Source organism: Lipotes vexillifer, unplaced genomic scaffold (assembly GCF_000442215.2).
Source record: "Lipotes vexillifer unplaced genomic scaffold, Lipotes_vexillifer_v1.1 scaffold63, whole genome shotgun sequence".
Lineage (NCBI taxonomy): Eukaryota > Metazoa > Chordata > Mammalia > Artiodactyla > Lipotidae > Lipotes > Lipotes vexillifer.
Genome location: NW_006784492.1, coordinates 147,333 through 169,425, shown reverse-complemented (window position 1 = coordinate 169,425; position 22,093 = coordinate 147,333). Strand labels below are relative to the sequence as shown.

The following is a 22,093-nucleotide window of genomic DNA, read 5'->3' as shown; positions in this document are numbered from 1 at the left end:
ACAAAAAAAAAAAAAAAAAAAAAAAAAAAGAATATAATCTAGCGGGGGTGTGTGTGCTCAAGCCCTCGGGGAAGGCATCTCTGAGGGGCCACCCTCAAGCACCATCGTCACAAGCTTCACTCAACGTGCTGTTTGATGAACGACTGTTTCAAGGGCTGCACTAACGTCCCCACCCGTGACCTTGGAGGTGGAGGTGGCCATGTCACTTGTATTAGGGCTACAAGTGACAAGAATGGGGGTGTTAAGGACAGGAAAACCCAGAGGTGAAAATGACCTGCCCCACACTACACAAAGCCCAGTGTTGTACACCTAAAGCCTACTTTCTGCCCCCCGCCCCACCTCTGGCTCTATCTTGCCCAGGCTCCTGGTTCTGCATCCAAGAAAAGGGGCATCAGTGACCACATAGGAAGCACTCAGAGGAAATCACTGCTGCCCTTTAGCTTAGGTGCTATACAAAGGCTGAATCTGGCTTAGCATTATCAATTACCAGGGTACCCTTCCTGCCCTGAAACAAGCCTGACACATGAAAATTTGGCATTAAACTCACACACACACACAAACTTGGATCAAACTTTTCACCGTGACAGCTTTGTGTACATTACAGAACGTATTCACGATTATGTTATGCCTTAACTCTTTTGTGGAATAAAAGGAGAAGACGGGTCCCACTACTGCAGCCCTGGCTCCCCCAGGGCAGGCACGTGATGACGTGTAACCACGCCGGAGGGGAGACCCGGACTACCTAGCGTATTGATGCGGTAGATGAACTCTTTGAAGACTTCCTTTTCCTGGAGGAACTCCACGGGGATCTCGGGGAACACGGTGCCAAAATCCCCTCCTGGTTTGGGTGACCATCCGAGTTTCCACACCTGAGAGGATGAAAGAGACATAGTCTCCTGAGTCAAGTCAGGATGGCCAAACCGCGAGGGAGCCAGGAAACACGCTTTCTCTAGGCGCAGCTCCCTGGCGGGCCACCTCTTCCTGAGCGCAGACACGGTGGAGGGAGGGCCCTGGGCGCTGGTGCCACGGGGGCTCCCAGACCTGTCCAGGGCCGCCCGCGCAGGTGCCCCCAACCCTTAGAGGCTGGCAGGAGCATGTGAGGTTCGGCCACACACAGCAATATTTACCGCGAGCAGGCACGACGAGAGCCACGCCAGCCGTTTGTAAACTCCGTCAAGTCCAGCTTTGTCGTCTGGCGCTGCCACGCACACCGGAGGGGCCAAGGCTGCCCCGGCAGCAGGAGCCCAGCTCCCAACCGGCCGAGCCGACCCCCTCGGAGGACACAGGCTGCAGCCGGCCAGAGCTCGCACTCTGCATCCCCAAAGCCGGCCACGTAGGCCTCGAGGAGGTGGCCGGCTGGCCCCCGCAGCCCCAGCGCCCACTGGCCTCTGGAAGACGCCCTCTCAGCCTCTCACCTGCTCCCCGAACCCTCCTGAACATCCCGTGGGAGGGTCGTGGAGCCGCGTGGGTTCAAGCCCACGCTCGCAGAGTTTCATCTACAGCGTGCGTGGTCTGGGCAGCTCTTCCCACGTCCGGGCCAGCCATCGAAGCCTCCAGACTGTGCCCGCCTGCATCGGCTCCCTGCTCCCACCCAAAGGTGAGCCGTCTCGACACCTGCAGCGACGGCCCAAGCGCGACACCCGGGCTGAGACCCACTCCTGACACCCCAGCTCTCCCCACCCCGGGGTGCCGGGTTTCGCCAACGCCCACAACTCCCAGTTTCCACGGCGACCCCAGGACAGCACGTCACTGGGACTTTCCCCAGAAAGAGCTCCCACAGCGAGACCCTCTTCACCCTCCGGGTCGGGGCGCACCACGGCCGCGGTGCCGCCGCTGCAGAGCCTCCCACGCACAAAGGCTGAACCCCGCCGGCGGGCATGCACCCTTCCAGGCAGCAACAAGCGCCTGCCTCTCGGTCCCGGCCCACCTCCTCCTGCCGGCTCCAGCCTGCGGGTGCCAGCCCATCGCCCTATCTCTCCCTCCAGCAGGGGTGAGGGCAGCAGCGCAGCCTCCTGCAGCCCGCCCGCCCAGGCCCCTCTGTGACGTGGAACCGGGTCCCATTGACGACGCCCACCTGACCCTGGTTCCAAAGCCAGCTTTAAAAGAGCAGAGGAGCTGCAGCTGTGCCATACCCCCCGAGCTTCCCCCGAGGGTGACTACCTAAAGGGAAACGCTCACTCCAGGAGCTATCATTTCTGCTCTCCCGTTCAACAGATGAGCCTGAGGACCTCGGAATCACATCCAGCGCCGTGGGAACAAAAAAATCTCATTTCGTCATGTGATGATGCCCCACCCCATTTCGGAGCATTTCTACTCACGACTGAGCCACATCATGCCCGAGGAAACCAGCCCGGTGTCACGAATGCAACCAAGGAACGTTCTGGCCACCCGCAAGTGGGCATGTGAGCGGCTTCGCACTCTCAGAGCCCCGCGCCTGGGGCCTGCCTGCGCATCACCATCACTTGGGTCTTGTGCAAAGGGAGGGACAGACTCACCAGGGGCGGGACGCGCGTGTAGCTGTTGACGAGGGGCAAGCGGGCCAGGCTGATGACGATGTTCTTGAGCACCGGCGTGAGGAACGCCGGGGCGCTGCTGTTCCTTTTATGACCCAAGGCCAGCACCAACGGCAGTGCCTCCACCATCTCGGCCACCATCCCACAGGCTGCAGTGACATACTGAGGGTCTAAACAGGCACCGTGGGTGACAGAGGACCATTCTGTCAAAACACACCCCAGACCCACCATCCCTCCCCCTGACCTTCCCACCCTTGCAGATAGTAGGCACAGCCCCACTGCCGGCCACGCCCGCCAGAAACATGGAGCCCGCGAGACTCTAGGTGGTCGCTGAAGGCCTACAGATCTCACCTCCTCCACATCCACCTAAACAGACAGTCCTCTCCACATCTGCCACGACTGGCACAAACACCTGGAACCTGGTCCCAGCCTCCCACCCACCCTGCATGTGCAGCCAGCTGACACCCAGGAGGAGGCTGCAGCCCCTCCCCAGGGCTTTGGCTTTCTCTGGCTCTCCCAGGACCCTGTGCTCGCTCGCCCCTAGGCTGGTGTGTAGAGACCCACGCTGTAATCCTCGGTTCACCGTTCCCCCAAGATCGGGGGTTCTGGTGGCTGGTGGAGGGATTCTGATGGGCTGCCGAGACCTACCCGAGAAGTCCTGAGACAGAATGCTGAGGAAACCCCCACGTCCTGAGGGTTTCAGAACCACTGCACCTCAAGGGCAGGGGCACATTCTTCCTCACTTCGAGTCTGGCACAGAGTATGTGCCAAAAAGTTACCTGCCAAGTTGATAAATGCTCAGGGCTGTGGACGGATACTACCCACCGTCCATGAGACCTCACTGTCTAGGCAGCTTCCTCATAGAGAGAAGGAATGACGAGTGGACTTAAGGAATCGAGCCCTGAGCTACGAGAAACAAGGGTGACTTTAATACAGCTCCCGGGAGCATCTTGAAGAGGCGCCACCCTACCGAGACGATAAGGAAAGCACGCCCCCCCGCCCCCCCGGGGCCAGGGCGAAATTAACCAGCCTCAACGGGGCCACGGAGAATGAGCACAATTATATTAACCCAAACGAACTATGCTCCAGCCAGTGGGCCTGCCTGCTCTGCCTCAAGCACATGAAAAGCTGCAACTATTTTCAGAGGAATGGAAATTCAAATTACAACTAAAATACGGTGACATTCCCTGAGCACTTATAGCAAGGCTGGCACTTGTCATGGGTTCTTTATGTGGACTAATTCACTTAATCCTATGGCAGCCCCATCAGGTGAGTACTATTCTTATCCATACTGCAGAAGCACAGGGTAGTAACTTGCTAAGGCCACACAGCCACAAGGTGGCTGAGCAGGAAGTGAGTGTTTGCACGCTCCTCAGGTATCAGTAAGGAATCATTAAGTCACAAACTCGGGGATGGCAGAACCAGAGTCTTGAGATAGAGGCTCAGGGAAGAGCTTGGCTGTGAACAAAACACCACTGCTTCTAGATGCTGTGCAACTGTAAAACCTTGAGTGGGTAAAAAGAAGAAAAATTCCTATCTTAACACCACTGACAGGGACACTCTTGTCATTAACTGGGGTTGAGCAAAAGCTGGCAAAAAAAGACACAAAGCATTTCTACCTGCTATTAAAAAGGCATGTTTCTTAAGCCAACAGAGCATGGATAAGATTTCGATATTCCAAGTAAGAGTGTTCCATAAGAGAGACGGCCCAGAACTGCCAGGTGGGGCATTTGCTTCCCCCCTCTGTGGGACAGGCTGCAGGTTGGCATTCCCACCAGACCCTCTGGGGAAAGAGCCTGGAGGCCCCTGGTGACAAGAAGCTTTCCTCACAACGTGCCTTGCCACCATTTTCAGAGTAAAATACCTGAATCGGGAGAAAGTACATGAAAAACTAAGGTACGTGGCTAAATCTAGGTTTAAATGATTTTGAATAGGTTTAAATGAATGAGATGTGTATTTTTTTCTTTTCTTTTTCTTCTGTAGGGAGAGGAGGAATTTCATTTAAAAGTCCACCAAAATATATGGCTGAAACAGACACTCAGGTTACCTAATATTCACATGGTACTTCCACTAACTTTAAGTTTCTTAGTATTTTTATTCATTCAGTCGTTACTCAACAAACATGTGTTGATCACTTACAGCAGTGAGAACACAGAGAAGGAAAATGGATGCCCTGCCCACAAGGAGCTCGGAGTCTGAGGTAAAGGACACAGAAGCAGCAAGTGCAGGGTGAAAACAGAAGCGGGGGGGCGGTGGGGAAAGCGAGCGAGGATGGAGGTCAGGAGGCTCCCCGACGAGCGCAACACCCCAGCGGAGTGTGGGGTTCACGGGGTGCCCGCCAGCGGGACGTGCGAGGCAGCCCCTCGAATTGCCCCCGAACTCAGGGACGAGCGCCAGGACGCAGCCAAGTGAAGGCAGGCAGCTTCACACGTCCACACTGACCGCTTTAAAGGTCTCTTCCGTGAATGAATTTCAAGCCCCCAAAGACACTAGGTAAGACGTACTCTGTGTGTTTGAATCCACTTCGTCCTCTCTGGCGGCCTGTGGGGTGTTCGTCCTTCTTTCTGGACTAAGAAGCTGGTCCCCAGGCTGCACCACAACTACAACCACAACAGAACAAACAGAAGAATTCCCATTCCTTTCATTCAGATTTTCACATTCATGCAGCCTCATGAACGTTTCAAAGTGACAGACTATGTCAAATGAGGTCTAGATTTCCTAGAATCAACTTTAGACCATTTTAGACGCACCAGACTCAGGTATCAATCTCTAGGCTAATCCAAAGTGCACAAGGATTTGGGCTTCTACACTCGGATTTCCAAGTCCTTCCCACTGTCTGCTGTTTGCCACCTCTAACCTGGGAAGTCTTTATCAGATGGTTCATGATTCATTACTGCTAAAGGCATCAATGCAGCCCCCAAAAGTCTGGCTTTGATAAATTAGCCCCCGGACCTTCGTTTTCAAGTTGACTACAAACGCACAGATGAAAACAATTTAAACAATGACTCTTCAAAACACCACACTCCATAATGCTTAATTTAAAAATACAAAACTGCAAAACACCCTCTAACATGTTAAACTATAATGTCCAATTTTTTTTAAATTGTGGCTAATGACCCTCGTTAAGGACACTGTCCCTTGAAAAGAGTAAGTCACTTTTATTTTTCAATATACTCGTATTACAATGCAGTATAGAAACAAGCATTTCAACTATAATAGAGAACAAGTAATTTTTTGAATACAATCTTATTAATCTTATGATCATCTAGGACTAAAAGGATGGACCAGAAATCAAAGGGACATAAATTGGAAGTATTTTTTATGAAAGCTAGAATTCCAAAATCTAAACAAAATGACTGCAAAAGCAAATTCAAGTTAAATTCTAGGGTAGACCCCAAGATACTGGAGATTGAGGCAAGGCCCATATTTCATCCACCTCTTCACCCCCAATTCCCAACTTAGCACCTGGCAAACAGGTGGCACAAAATGAACGTCTGTGACTACATTTGCGGAGCTGATTACTGGTTCAAGTGACAAAGGAAAGAAACCGTCACGGTCATGGACTCACTGGCTTCCAGGATGAACCGCACGCAGTGGATGAGGGAGCAGGCGTGGGTCACCATCTCAGCAGAGGAGAGCAGGCCCCAGAGGCCGGGCAGCTGCAGAGCCAGGCAGCAGCAGTCCAGGCCCGCCTGCAGGTCCAGACTCAGTGGGATCTGCTCGTGGATCAAATGCCACGACAGGGCCTGGAGGGGCAGGTGCGTGTTAATGCAGGTTTGACCCACACCTCCTTCCTGCCACAGGGGCTGGCAGGGAAGCTGAGAACCCCCTGCCGACGAGGAACTGTCCAAAGCTCCCTCCAGAGGGATGGCTCTCGGGCCACCATCCCCAGCTCCCTCCGGTTCAATCCTGACCCACCCGCTCACTGCTTACTCTGGGAGTGGAACGCAGAATGCCCAACCTGATGAGGCTGCCCGCCCCCAGCATCCTGCCCTGGCTGCACAGCCTGCGGGCTAGGCTCTCCCTCGGGGCCCCCACTGCCCAGGGCCTCGCCTCAGCTGCAGTCACAGAGGCTGAACCTGACGGCCGCGCTGGGGCTCAAGTGCTGGAATGGCTACTCTTCCCAGTGGGTGAGCCCGGTGAGGCCGCCGAGCCCCTTAAGCCCTGCTTCTCTCATCTGCAAAACGGGAATAACGGCCCACCTCACAGGGCTGCAGTGAGACCTGGATGAGACGATGCAGGGCGTATGGTCCTGCACGCAGCGGGCACGTGACGGCTGGCAGGGGCCACTCTGTACTGTAACCGTACGCGTGTTTGCCAGCCTTTCTACTACACTGAAGCCTAAAGGGCAGGGGTCACAGCTATCTGGCTCGGCCTGGCTCAAGTAGGCGCTTGTTTGTCGCCTTCTGAACAGCTGGGCGAATGCCCTCTGGACGCTCCCCCTCCCTGCTGGGAGGCGGCAGGGGGTGTCGGCACTGGGTCAGCCGTGTCCTCTGCCTCCAAGGGTGCAGGCCAAACTCTCTCCTCCAGAAGTTGTATAAAAAGGCAATGCACACATGTATGTACACGTTTTGGGGGTGTTTATAAGTATTAACACAGAGTGTTCAATTCCCCACAGCTGAAATATCAGGTTTATTGCTCAATTTAAAATATAACAAATTTCTCAGATGATTATTTACTAAGTATCTAAAATTAGGATACATACTACATTTGCACGGCCTCTTTTTCCCTGGGAAAAATTTTTAAATGGATGGTCTGTACTAAATCAAAAAAGTATCTTAGCATCAAGGAAACAAGATTCACATATAAGTGCATGACGACTCCCCATGCTATGCTCGGGAGACCCTGGGCAGGAGCCCAGGTCCCAGACCTGACTCTTCAGGGTGCCCCCCCTCCCCTGCCCTGAGGCAGAGACAAGAAGAGCTGTGTTGTCAACCTCACAAGGCAACCGTGGGGAATGGAGCAATAAGGGGCGTGACGGAGCTCGGCAAAGCAGGGGACGGATGTGACCTGTGACAGCGGTCACTGCTGGAAGGACAGGCCGCAGGCGCCGGGCTGCACACAGCTCTGCATTTTCAGGTGGAGGAGCTTCTTGCCTCCGCACTGAGCGCCAAGTTCCCAAGCTGCCTCTTACCTCGAGGGTCATGACCACAAAGTTCACGGTGTCCCTCTCCTTCTCGGGAGGAAGGCGCAAGTGGCCGGGCAGCCTGGAGAACACCAACAGGTACTGGGCCAGGGCCCGGGCCAGAGTGGTCAGGGTCCGATACAGCACGGCATCCCCTGAAACAGAAGGGCCTCCATGGGGGCACGAGCTTTCAGCAGAGACTCTGACCTCCGAAAGACAGGCAGTCGGGCCCCCCCGCCAAGAATCTGATGGGGACTAAAGACATGGCTCCCGGAAGCACACGGGCACACAACCCACCACCCCGCGAGACCAGGACCCACATTCCCGAGGCTGAGCCCGCGTTCCTCGCAGGCCCTGAGCCCAGGCCACGTCAAGGAACGGCCAAGCAGCAAACACACCAAAAGACGCGCAGAGCCAGGGCCCCAGTGCAGGTTCTCGGTGGCCTCTGGAAGTGCCTTTGGTGTATCAGATCGACAGCGTTGACTGTATTTTCACTCGGTACAGAGCATGGCACTGGCTCTGCAGCATTTTTTAAAAATAAGGGGACTTTGATTTTAATTACCAAAGAGATCATCCAACTTGCTCCAGTAGGCGGTGGGCTCTGCAGGCAGGAACGGCTGGAAAACGTGGTGAACAGCGGGCAGCTGCTGAACCACACTGGTCACGCGGTCCAGAGTTGCCGTGCGAGCTGCTGCAAAAAGGGGGCTCTTCTGGCCCCCGCAGATCTCACGCGCGCCCAGGCCCAAGCACGGGGCTAGCAGGCTCACGTTGAACTCCTGAATCGGGGCATTAAAGGTTCAACAATGACGATTATGAGCTTTCAGTCGGGCAAGAGAAACACAGCAGAGGAGAACGCAAACATTTCTGAGATGACTATGCCATCCAAAACACCTGAAAGAATACCTTATTCTACTTCTGTTACAAATAAATGAACATCTCCATTGAACATACGATCAGTGAAGTGTATTTCTGGTCGCTTTCGGGTACTTTAATTTTAAAGAAATATTTTTTTATGTCTTCAGATTTATTTGAAATACAAAATTTAATATGATGAAATTTTAATTGATGAAGATACAAAATCAAGCTGATGTGCCATCCAAGAAAGAGTGAAACACCAAACATCTCAATGTTTGAAAAAGACAAGTTATGTTCAAAAGCAGCTGAAATAAATCAAAGCAGTCATATAAATGCCACAAGTTTGATTGGAAAAACAGCATTTCATACGATACTGTTTCAATTTGTACTGTGCTTTGCCAACTTTTTAAAGCCATTTAAGGATCTCTTTGGCCAATCTTAATTTAGTTAATATTCAGAAAAGCGCATGTCATTGTCAGCGACCAAAATCGACCCCTAGCCGTTGCAGCTGAGCCTTTCTTTAATGCTGTTAAAAGTCTAATGAGCAAATTTGGAAAATTCAGTTGGTTATTAAGCAAATTTATCACTTATCAGCAAATCAGCTTTCACTGAAGGGCTCTTCAAATGAGTTTGGCAAACTGGTTTTGGGCCAATTCTCCTGTTTTCCCCATGTAGCTCTTACCTTCAAACTGAGGGAGGGTCAGTGCTTGGGAACATGTGGCTGCACCCTGAAGCTCTCTACGCCACACCTGGCGGTCCTTGCCATCCCCCACGTCCCTGCGTCACTCCCGCTTGGCATATTTCCAGGCAGCACTATTAACACCTAAAGGTTTGTCGGCTGCTGGTCCCAGGAGGTCTAAGAAGGACCCTGCCAAGGCTGTGCCAACACCATCAAGGGGGCTCCACCCCTCACAGCACCAGTCGAACAGCTGAGGACAGGAACATGGATGCCCTGCCAGGGCTCCTGGGCCAGCTCCGCACAGCAGGCCTGTGTGACACCTAGTGAGGGTGGGGGGCCTCACTGCACATAGTTGGGGAGGGGACCCTGCTCCAGGTAGGGAGGGGCTTACTAACTTTCACAACATCATGAAAAAGTCAGTTAAATCACGCACCATGGCACCATCCCAGTACTTTTGCTCATGCGCACAAGACAGGCAATCAGAACTCATTATAACCTAAGGGAACCTATTTTCTTTAAATGCACAAAAAGGTGAGTTAAACACAATTCCCCTCCTTTTAGACTCTAACGTGGCTGAAATAACATCCTGTCCTGTCTGGATTAGGGTCTCTGCTGTTAAGGCACAAAGGTAAGTGGTGCACACTGCTGTTCGGTCACATGACAATGAAACACATCAAACACGTATGAGTAACAAGAGAAAGGGTTCCCAAGGGTCCCGCGGCTCCACTGTACCGAGTTCATCATGAACGCGCTCAAGTCACCCGGAGGGATCCGATTCACCAGCTCCGCCCCTTCCAGCAGTGCAGAGTCTGACCGTGTCCAGCACTGGGATTTAACCAGACGTACGTACCAGTCCTGGGGAGGAGAAAAGGTGGATGATGGGATGAGGCTGGGCAGGCTCTCAAGGAGCTTCAACTTGACCGGATACACCTTGTTTCTTCTCCTACTGACCCTCATGTCCTGTGGCCCCAGACCAAAGGACAAGTGGCCTCCCTGGACCAGGAATACAGCTCTGGTAAAACTGGACGCTGTCGCTGTGCGGGCTGCTCAGCGCCCCACAGGCCTTTTCCACGGGAACTGGTACTGGCTGTGTCTTTGCACTTGCTGTTACCTGTCTGGACACCCTCTCCCCTCACCTGGTGATCGCTCCACTGTCCCTCAAACTCAGTGAAGTACTGAGGGTAGCGGGCCCACCCCTCTGTCCACCCCTTGTTGGGCATCGTGCTGATCATCTTCTACTGGGGGGTCTGCTTTGCTCTTCTCTCCCCAGGGCCAGTGCAGTGGAGGAGGGGCTGAACAAACCATGCCTGAGAACAGCGGCCCGGACTCCGCTATCTACACCTGGGCTGCTGGATTTTGGTCTCCAAGTTCATATTTAAAATGAACTCTCTCCAGGAAAGAAGCACACCAAGGCCCTACCAAGGCCCCACCAAGGCCCCAGATGGCCCCCAGCTCTGAGGTATGAGCAGTGAGGGTGATGACAAGGTACCAGGTCCCCTGGGGTGGTGGGGTCAATATGCAGCGGGTCAGCAGGCGTAAGGAGAGGGAGACAGGCCAGGTGGGCAGGCCATGGCCACCCGTCTCCTGATTCTCCATTAATCACCATGATCCTCAGCCCCCTACTAATGACCTGAGTCAGCATTTCCTTTCTCACCCCACGCCCCCTGCTAAAGACCCAGGCTGGACCTCATGGGTCCTGTCGCTGATGTGACTGTGCCCATTACTGGCAAGAAACAGGGCAGGTCGAGAGCCCTCAGGGGCTGTGCTGAGCACCAGGATGCCCTGCCGCCTGAGCCACCCGCTGCAGAGGCACTCAGTGCCCCGAGGGGGCCCTGTGTGTCACACCCAGACGTGCTGGACACTTACTTTGTCAGGACTCACTGTCTCCAGTGCCAGGGGCCCGTCCCCGTCCAGCGGGTGGGGCGTGACCAGAGGAGCGGGGCCACGCGATGCCGGTGCGGTGGCGAGACGAAGCCTGTCCAGCAGGGAGTAGAGCCTTTGGTGTCTGGAATCCAATCACACATGGGTTAGGGCACAGCTGCACGGGAGGGAGCAACAGTGGCTTCTTACAGCGAGGCGACACGTTTGAAACTTTCTGTTCAGAGCTATTTCTCATCGACACTCAAGTCATGATGCAAATTCAGGCCCCAGTTTACTGGTAACAACCACAGTTTATGTCCCCTAAGTATTTTTCAGAAATTTCATTTATACTCAAACACTGCAACAGGCAATACATGGCATAACAGCTAATACAGGCACTCTTCATAAACACAAAACGGACCACCTAAGATCCCAGTGCACAAAATCTCCTACTTTATCTCCCCACAATACACAATCTATACCAATTTACATTCATTTCATATAAGAATCACCTCATCTGGCACAAAGTATTTTTACCCCTCCTCGTCTGTCTGAATAAGTCTAGGGTCGAAAATAGGGATAGTGTCGCCTCTCACCACCTGCTACGAGAACAACAACTTCATGATGCAAATTACAACGTAAGTCACCCAGCACACTGACAAGTCACCTAAAGCCTCGTACTGCCCAAGTCCTACCCGTTCTCGGTTAAAGAAACCAGCAACAGCTACTCTTAAGACTGAAGTCACAGTAACCAGATTCTCTCTCACACACGTTTTCCCTGCTGTGGAGGAGAGAAGATAAAGGTTCCTCTTCATTTATTTTGCAGTCACGGAAACACACTCATGTAACAGACATCAGGATTTCTGGCAAAGGCCTCAAAAAGACTTTGCAAACAAAATTAGGTGATAAACAGCCATAGAGAGACAAAATGTTGACAAGATGTAGAAACAATTCTCGCCGAGAACTAGGTAACGTCTCTCAGCTCTGCCAGGTCTTATTTAGCAATTAGATCACAGGCTTTGATTTTTGCTAAGACAGAGCTGATGACTCATCGCAGATGGTGAGTGGAGGTCACAGGAACACCCGCCACCCTCACACAGCCACGGCGCATTATCGCGGCAGAGCTGACACTGCCAGCTGGTCCTCACTGTGTACACGCTGAGATCCAACTGTGTTAATTTCGGAAGGCTCTCTCTCAAGGCCCTTCTGCAGTGAACCCAATACAGCACGCCAGCCTCTCACCCTGCAAGTCTGTGCCCTCACAAACCCTAGTCTGTACACTCAGAAAGCAAGGAGCACCGGGCCCCGGCGTTACCTCTGCGCTAACCCGCTGCTCTGCAGGTGCTCCTGGATCCTGCTTAGCTCTTCCGCCGGCAGCTGGGCCGTGCTGTTCTAAAGCAGACAAGAACACGTCAGTGGGGTTGCAACGCACAAGGGTCAAAGTCACCTGTGCTCATTTACAGACGATAAAGGGGCATGTCTGGCTCTGGTGGCAAAGGCGGACTAGAAGTACAGGAAGCACCCATACCGGACACACAAGGAAGGACCAGCTCATCCGTGGTGCACGCTCCCCTCGGTGGCCACATGAAGACTATCCCCGTGGGGGAGGAGCCAGCCAAGTGTTCCGCCTGCCCTGCCAGGTTTTCAGTAAAAAACGACATCCATGTTTTCTCCCAGTACCTGTAAATTTGCAGCCAGGAGCATCTCCACCCGGCGACAAGCAAGGGTGTCGACCATGTGAGCCAGCACACGGAATGGAGTACACAAAAGCTTGTCCACGTACAGCGTCAGCACGGCGCCCGACTGGCTCAGGTGGATCCCTTCCAGGCACTGGAGGGTTCTCTTCAGCGTGGTGGGCTGCGGTTTGAGAGAAGGAGGGTTTTGCCCGCTGGAAAGAGCAGTTCAAAAATGCCGACCCTCCATTTTTAAGGCAGAGAAAACTGGCGACAGCCAGCACCAGGGAGACTTACAGTTGAAAGATTTTCACAACGAGACTGAATTGCCTGGATGAAAAGGCCGCTGGCCGCGGAATTCCGATGGACAGCACTAATGAAGTCCTGCACAGGAGGCTCGTGGGACAGGCTGATCAGGTCCTGAATGTGGTTGACGATGAGCCACGTTAAGTGCTCTGAATCGTGCAGGTTCTGGCACTGAGGACAAGACAACAATGAAAGGACATCTTCTAGTGGACAAGGCAAGGGCAGACACTAGCGTCATAGAAAAGGCTGGAAGTGGTAGGAAGGAGAAAACCAACTCCGAATTATGATCCTCACTGAAAGGATTTAGTGTTTGAGCACCATGACTGATGAGGTGACAACACACTTTACAGAGCCGGCACCCGCAACTGTGCACCACAGCTGAGCTGTCCAAAGTCAGGCCCCAGGGAGGCGCGCCCCAGCGGCACAGCTCAGGGACACAGGAGAAGAGCGTGGCCCAGGGCCGCGGGGGGTCTGGGGCACCTGAGAGCCCGGCGCCTCCCGAGGGCAGCGGGAACGGCGTGACCGGCCCGAGCTGAGACACGAGAGCGGGTGGTGCTCCCGGCCAGGGCAAGTCCTGCCTCGCCCAAGCCTCAGTCCAGCCTCCTGATGGGAATTCTCCAGTTACCCTCGCTGCAGCTTTGTGACAGGTCAGCGGAAAAAAAGAATTTCCTGTAACTGTCACAGTTTTGATAGATTTCCTGAATCCAAAATATGGATGGTTCCCATAGATCAAATGGATCTTAAGGGAAGAAATTTCATGTAAGATTTATAAGGAAATGAGAAAAATACAGTTTTAAATTTTGGGTTGGCCAAAAAGTTTGTTCAGTTAATGAATACGTTGTTCAATAAAGTTCTTGGTGGGACTTCCCTAGTGGTCCAGTGTGGGGTGGTCTGTGCTCCCAATGCAGGGGGGCCCGGGTTCTATCCCTGGTCGGGGAACTAGATCCCACATGCTGCAACTAAGAGCTCGCGTGCCACAACTAAAAGATCCTGCATGCCTCAACTGAGACCCAGTGCAGCCTAAATAAATATATATATATATATATTTTAAAAGTTCTTGGTGAAACATGTTATTTTTTTCTTTGTTTTGATTTTTTTTTTTTTTTTTTTTGCGGTACGCGGGCCTCTCACTGTTGTGGCCCCTCCCGTTGCGGAGCACAGGCCCCGGACGCGCAGGCCCAGCGGCCATGGCTCACAGGCCCAGCCGCTCCACGGCATGTGGGCTCCTCCCGGACCGGGGCACGAACCCACGTTCCCTGCATCGGCAGGCGGACTCTCAACCACTGCGCCACCAGGGAAGCCCGAAAACTCTTATTTTTACTTAAAGCCAAACAACCTTTTTGGCCAACCCAATACATATGTTGCCTTTTCATTGTAATTCATGACCCTAGGCAGAAATTATAAAGCAAGATAAATTTTTTGGCACCTAGTTAATGCTTGATACTTTTACTGTGGGATAATTTGATAGTATGAACTTGTAAAGTAAATATTTTTCTTACTTTTCTGTGGAAACCGCATTATAACTATATCAGATTATTCCTCAGAAGCGAAACAAGTTAGAAAAACTATTTCAACATCAAGAATGTAAAGCAAGGGGCTTCCCGGGTGGCGCAGGGGTTAAGAATCCACCTGCCGATGCAGGGGACACGGGTTCAAGCCCTGGCCTGGGAAGATCCCACATGCCGCAGAGCAACTAAGCCCGTGAGCCACAACTACTGAGCCTGCGTGCCACAACTACTGAAGCCTGCGTGCCTAAGCCCGTGCTCCGCAACAAGAGAAGCCACCGCAATGAGAAGCCTGCGCACCACAACGAAGAGTAGCTCCCGCTCGCCGCAACTAGAGAAAGCCCACGCGCAGCAATAAAGACCCAAAGCAGCCAAAAATAAATAAATTTACAAAAAAAAAGAATGTAAAACAAAACATGAATATTAACATGAATATTAACAATGGCAAAAAAGATCTCAACAAGCAGCTCAGGTGAAGGAGTCTACTCCTTTTCCGATGTGCTGCTGAGTGACAGCGGCCTTCATGGCACCATGTCTGCACCAAAGGAAGGCAGCACTTTCTATCAGCCTGGAAAAGGTATCAGATCCCAGTGACAGTGGAACGACGGGTTCTCTCTTGAGTAATACGATTACAGATGTTATTTTCTTCTGTTTACTTATTTGGTTTTTGTAAATTTTTTGTATTAAACAAAGATGTTAGTTTTATGGTCAAAAATTCCACAAAAGTTATTTTGTAAAAGAATGTCATTCAAATAGGAATCTAAAAATGCAGCAATTAACATTCTAACACCTTTTCCACAGATTAAAAAAGTTTTTTAATCAGAACCTCACTCAGTCAAACTTGTAACTTCTTTTTATTATCATTGTGACTCCATGGTGTCCCTCAGAACAACAAAGGCGCCCGGCACTGTGAGTGGTGCAGAGCAAGTGACTGCCCACTGAATCTTTTACAGACAAACTTAAACTCCCAGGGCTGGACGCCAAGCTTGATTTCCAATTATACTTGGGAGTAGGATTCAACTTTAATTTTAGTCTTTCATTCTGGTGGAGTGACGGACGGTGGAAGTCAGCCTGTAGAGGTATCATCCGCACGAGGTGTTTTCCAGCCCCCAACACGCCCCTCCTCGCAATTCCAAACTTACGACATAATCGCAGAAGAGAATGAGAGCTCCTCTTCGTACTATTTCTCTATTGCACGTTCCCAGTTTGGAAGCCACATCAGAATCCTCGTCCTCTCCAGACATCCGGGGACTAAGTGACTTCGTGCTGGACAGACTGCGTCTTCTAGAAGGAGCAACAGAAGCTCTGACAGTGTTTCTGAGATGACAGCCGGCTTATTTTCAAAACACTGAAGATGACTGTCATTTAGTTCCAGTTCTGAAGCAGACAGTTACTTTAAATACTGCCACATCAGAATGATGTGTAAGATCTACTCTTAGTGATCTGTTTCTGAGCTATGATAAAGCACATATGGAAAACTAAAATAAACAGAGGATCTAACAGGCAGAAAATGTAAATGCTTGACTGAAAGGCAAAATCCACCACGAAGTTGCACATTCAATCAGCGCTCTTAACTCACTGGCTATGTCTGATGGCAGAGCTATTGCTTTTGAAATTCCTGGTTTTAGCTTGCTACGAAAGCCGTCAAGTGACAGAAGAAAACCTTTGCATTTCCACACTTTACTCTTCAATTACCAACGAAACGTTACAACCCTAAGCATGCCCACAGCGTCTATGCTATTATGGAAACCCTGTTTAAAAGCATTTCTGCAAAATTAATTCCCCACTAGTGAAGGTTATTTCACTTCATCTTTACTTCTTCTCACCTTGTCTTTTTTCTTTCTAAGGAGATGAGAATTACAAACTTCGGGACTCTCAGTACTGGCCACAACTCTTAAAACACAGTAGTTGCCATGCTCACCAACAGCCCTCTGACTTGAGGGTAAGACAATATCCTCGCCTCGGCGGCCAAGAGCCTACAAGTCTCTGCTAAGGCTTAGTGGAGACGAAGATGACACCAGGACTAGAATATTCTGAAATGTGTCAACTCTTCCTGTTAACGCCTCAGGATTTAGAAGAGAATTGTTTAAAAACTTCTATCACGACAGAACATGGATCAGTGGTTACCGAGGGAGGGGCAGGGGGAGGGGGTGGCTGCACTGGGACAGGAGGGAATTCTCTGAAGCGATGATACTGGTCTAACTATTTTTTTTTTTTTTACGGTACCCAGGCCTCTCACTGCCGTGGCCTCTCCCGTTGCGGAGCAAGGCTCCGGATGCGCAGGCCCGGCGGCCACGGCCCACGGGCCCAGCCGCTCCGCGGCATGCGGGATCCTCCCAGACCGGGGCACGAACCCGCATCCCCTACATCGGCAGGCGGACTCTCAACCACTGCGCCACCAGGGAAGCCCTGGTCTAACTCTTGATTGTGGTGGTGGTGACCTGACTATATCGGGTACAAAAGAGTACATGCTACTGTACTGTAAGTTATATGTCAATTAAAAACTAACAAACAAAAAACTTTCCTTTCTCAGTCAGCCCTCCTGCCAGCCCCAACATGACTTACATTCAAGCTGTAATTCTGTGTTTGCAATAGTATAGCTATAGGGGAAAAAGCCTCTGAAAGAGAAGGGGAGAATTTGCAGTTCAAATATTAGCAGTGGACACAAAGAAGGTCCAACGTCAACCCAAATTTAGTCCCAGTTTGTAGGAGGAGGGCAAAAGCCCCCAAGACCTCAGGACACACACTGCCAGCTACTGATAGCAAATGAACTTCCCAAATAAAAGATGACTGCGTATGCAGGACCCTAACCGTCCACCAAAAGGTAGGACAGGTAGAAAGCAAATCATAAGACTATGATGATCTAATCCCCAAAATAAGAAGCAGACAAAAACAGACCCCACTGTGGCAACCATGGGTACTTCCAGGAAGTGTGGCCTGGGAGCCTGTGCTCATCTGAGAGCCAGTGCTGAGCTGCACAGAACCTCTGTAACAATTGATAGAGCAGTTCTATATCTGCTGAGTACACAGATAGAAAATAATGACTTGTACTTTGTATTCCAAACTTCTAGTAATTCAATTTTATTATCTTTTGGAAATAGAGACACTCATCATCAAAACCAGACAAGGACACCACAAAAAAGGAAAATCACAGGGCAATATCCTTGATGAACATAGATGCAAAAATCCTCAACAAGATATTAGCAAACTGAATTCAACAGTACATTAAAAGGATCATATACCATGATAAGTAGGATTTATTCCACGGATGCAAGGATAGTTCAGCATCCATAAGTCAATCGACAAAACACATCATGTTAACAAAATGAAGAATAAAAAATATATGATCATCTCAATGGATGCAGAAGCATTTGACAAACGTCAACATCTATTTATGATAAAAACTCTCAATAAAATGGGTGCAGAGAGAACATACCTCAACATAATAAAGGCCATATATGACAAGCCCACAGCTAACATCATACTCAATGGTGAAGAGCTAAAAGCTCTTCCTTTAAGATCAGGAACAAGACAAGGATCCCTACTCTCGCCACTTTTATTCAACATAGTATTGGAGGTTCTAGCCAAAGCAATTAGGCAAGAAAAAGAAATAAAAGGCATTCAAGTCAGAAAGAAGTATAATTTTCACTACTTACAGATGACATGATACTGTACACAGAAAACCCTAAGGAGTCCACTAAAAACCTGTTAGAAGTAATCAATGAATTCAGTAAAATTGCAGGATACAAAATCAATATACAGAAATCTGTTGTATTTCTATACACAAATAACAAACTATCAGAAAGAGAAATTAAGGAAATAATCCCATTTACAACTGCATCAAAATAATAAAATACCTAGTATAAATTTAACCAAGGAGGTGAAAAAACTATACACTGAAAGACACTGATGAAAGAAGCTAAAGAAGACAAAAATAAATGGAAAGATATTCCATGCTCATGGATTAGAAGAAATAATATTGTTAAAATGTTCATACCACACAAAGCAATCTACAGATTCAATGCAATCCCCATCCAAATTCCAATGGCATTTTTCACAGAACTTGAACAAAAAATTCTAAAATTTGCATGGAACCACAAAAGACTCCAAACAGCCAAAAGCAATCTTGAGAAAGAAGAACAAAACTGGAGGTATCACGCTCCCTGATTTCAAACTACACTACAAAGCCACAGTAATCAAAGCAGTACGGTGTTGACATAAAACCAGACACACAGATCAATGGAACAGACAATAGAGAGCCCAGAAATAAACCCACACTTATATGACAGTTTCAGCTATAATAGGTGAAAATAATCGAGTTGGGGGATCATGCATGCACACGTCTGTTAATGTGTGATAGTGGGCAAGTTATTTAACTTCTCTGGGAAAAGGAGTTTCCTTGTCTATAATATACATGCATTTCAAGAGATTTTAATAACTTATCATAGTGGAAAGCCCACAGAACAATATCTGGCACTGAATGCTATATAAGTGCTAGTGATCTATATATAAAAGGTCTTTACCAATACATTATTATGATTTCTATTATCAGGGTAATTAAATCACTAACTCATGTTAGTGCTGGGGACACAATGAGGGCCCTTGTGGGAATTATGATCTAGAGGGAGAGATATTAACCAAATTGTCACACAAATAAATGTCAAATTACAGTCTCAACACATGCCACCAAAAAAGAGGCAAAGGTTGGGGTAAGAGCAGATAGTGAGACTTCACCAATCAAAGAGAAGTCAGGAAGGCTTCCCTGAGGAAATAATGACTGAGCTGAGAACCCAGGATCAGTGAGTTTCCCATATCTGCTAATATATGGAGAGAAATCAGGAAAATGTAAGTTGAACTATAAAAAGCTGGCAAAAAATAAATCAATATCATAAAGCCAATGTCTGTCCCTTAGATCCCACCTGCTCTTGCCAACTCTAGGATAACGCTCTCTTCTGTAAGGGGTCACCCATGCCATTCGTTCTCTCATCTAGAAACTCTCTCATGTCCTCATTTCCCATGTCTCTATTTCCCTCCAGAGCGAAGCTCCTCCTAACCATTGTGTAGAGCTGCTCTCTAAATGTCCCTCTTTTGTCATCTTTTTTCCTTAACTTTTATTTTGAAAACTTTCAAGCTGATATAAAGGCTCAAAGAATAATTCAGGGCTTCCCTGGTGGCGCAGTGGTTAAGATTCCGCCTGCCAAGGCAGGGGACACAGGTTCGAGCCCTGGTCCAGGAAGATCCCACATGCCGTGGAGCAACTAAGCCTGTGCGCCATACTGAGCCTGGCGCAGTGGTTAAGATTCCGCCTGCCAAGGCAGGGGACACAGGTTCGAGCCCTGGTCCAGGAAGATCCCACATGCCGTGGAGCAACTAAGCCTGTGCGCCACAACTACTGAGCCTGCGCTCTAGAGCCCGCGAGCCACAACCACTGAAGCCCGCGAGCCGCCACTACTGAAGCCCGCGAGCCTAGAGACCGAGCTCCACAACAAGAGAAGCCACCGCAATGAGAAGCTTGCGCACCGCAATGAAGAGTAGCCCCCGCTCGCCACAACTAGAGAAAGCTGCGCGCAGCAACAAAGACCCAATGCAGCCAAAAAAATAAAAAATAATAAATAAATAAATTTATTTAAAAAAAAAATAATTCAATTAACAGCGACATACTCTTCACCTAGATTCAACTACTAGTAAGTCACCACCTTTGCGCTCAGGCATGCACGCCACACACATGCACGTGCTCCACACATACACACACACCCTACACACACTCGACACTCATGCACACTGTACACACACGCAACTTGGGGGGCTGTACCATTTGAGAGTAATCTGCAGGTCAAGAGACTGCACCCCTAAACACCTCAGCAAGTGTGTCCCCTGAGTACTACTCATAACAAAAAGCAACAAGTTATGTAGAGCTCACATTCAAATGTAGCTTGTTGACCCAATAATGTCCTTTCTAGTGGTTTCATCCCCCAGATCCAGAATGTAATCAAGGATCATAAAACTGTACCTGTGTGTCATGCACTCTTACGTCTTTTCATCCAAGCAAACAGTTCTGTATCTTCCATGACACTGACTGACACTGCTGGAGAGTCCACGTGAGTCTTCTGTGGAAGGCCCTCCATTCATCAGACTTGGGTCTGCCCTCCCATTTGCTCTTGAACCCACTCCAGGTGGGCCTCTGCCCTCACTGCCCACCATACGTGCAAAGGCAGAGGAAGAGGAAGAGGAGAAGGAGAGTGGGGCAGAAGCTAAGAAGCACTGGCTGAGGATCCGTTTGGGCGGTGGGTACCTTCTCACTTACCGTCCGCCCACCCAACATCTGTTAGTATTATCAGCTAACTCAAGTCCTGCCCTTGGTGTCCAGGGAGGCTACTGGGGAGGCGGCAATAACACAAGAGCCCAGGACCCTAATTCCTACGGTGCCCAGCCATCCAGTCCGACAGTGGGCTGGAGCACAGGCTTGGTCCTTGGAACAGCCCCCTGGGTGCTCTGAGGCAGATTCCTCAAGGACCCAGGGCCTCACTGCTCAGAGCGTACTCCATGGATCAGAGCACTGGTAGCCCCAGGAGCCTGGCAGAAATGCAGAGTCCCAGGCACCATCAGCCATCTGCTGAATCAGAATCTGATTTGAACAAGCTCCCCAGGTGATTTCTACGCACAGTGAGGCAGCTCTGAAGTAGAAGACACCGATTTTCTGTTTCCGACTCTTACAATACTTTAGTCCTCATGACAGGCTTAAACTGTTCTCCAAGCGTGTCGAATGTTTTCACTGCTCTGTCCTCCCCAACTAACTGTAAGCACTTGGAGGGCAGGAAGCAGCGATTATTTTTCCTTTGCACGTCCCACAACACACAGCACAGGGTAGAGGTGTAATACTGCTGCTCACGTTGGCTTTTCCACCAAGAGCACTGGACCAGCCAACGCGGGACCCACGGCCTCACTTGGCTGTCTTTCCATGCTGAGGAGAGAGGAGCTGACCTCAACCCTGCAGCCCCTGCAGTCTCCTATTTCCACAGCTTTCTCTCCTCGCCATCGGCTCTTGAGTCTTCCAGAAACACTGCACTAAGGACTCAGCTGCGGCGGCGGGGGAGGTGCGTGAAACCGGAGGCGTGGCGGGGGGGGGGGGGGGGGGGGGGGGGGCGGCGGGGCGGGGGTCGGAAATCCAATCTTTTCTTTCCACATATGTACAAATGGCTGAGCAAAAGGGTGCCTAGAGACAGAGACTCAGACCTGACAACTTTTTGCAAAAACAGGGCCACCCACAATCAGATACTTAACAAGTCTTCTTGAATGATAAAAAAAAAAAAAAAGAGGCATTTCCAAGTAGTTTTGAAAGGCTGCTAAATAATTTCTTCATTATCAAAGAATAACTGGAACCACATTTAACTTATAATGAAGTTAAGCCATCGCAACACTGTCTGGCTCTGGAACCAATTTAAGGATGAGAACCCAGCAGCAGGGACACAGCATGACAAAAACGGCCCGTAAGATGGAACAGTGTCAAAGAACTTGTCAAAGAAATCACATGTGAAAAGCAGCGGCTATTCTGAATGCCTGTAGTCAGACCACGTTTT

The 22,093-nt window shown here is 50.1% G+C and overlaps 1 protein-coding gene across 1 annotated transcript in view; it reads right to left on the bottom strand.

Annotated features, from left to right (window-relative positions):
- The window catches only part of HTT (huntingtin), a 161,906-nt gene that overhangs the window by 12,304 nt on the left and 127,509 nt on the right, over positions 1–22,093 (bottom strand). The window contains exons 44-55 of the mRNA XM_007456892.1: positions 15,659–15,800; positions 13,003–13,182; positions 12,713–12,889; positions 12,348–12,424; positions 11,039–11,177; positions 9,905–10,027; positions 8,201–8,414; positions 7,648–7,793; positions 6,082–6,259; positions 5,018–5,113; positions 2,496–2,683; positions 702–869 (exon numbers count right to left, since the gene is read on the bottom strand). Coding sequence (XP_007456954.1) covers positions 702–869; positions 2,496–2,683; positions 5,018–5,113; positions 6,082–6,259; positions 7,648–7,793; positions 8,201–8,414; positions 9,905–10,027; positions 11,039–11,177; positions 12,348–12,424; positions 12,713–12,889; positions 13,003–13,182; positions 15,659–15,800 — 1,828 coding nt within the window. The remainder of the gene's footprint in view (positions 1–701; positions 870–2,495; positions 2,684–5,017; positions 5,114–6,081; positions 6,260–7,647; positions 7,794–8,200; positions 8,415–9,904; positions 10,028–11,038; positions 11,178–12,347; positions 12,425–12,712; positions 12,890–13,002; positions 13,183–15,658; positions 15,801–22,093) is intronic.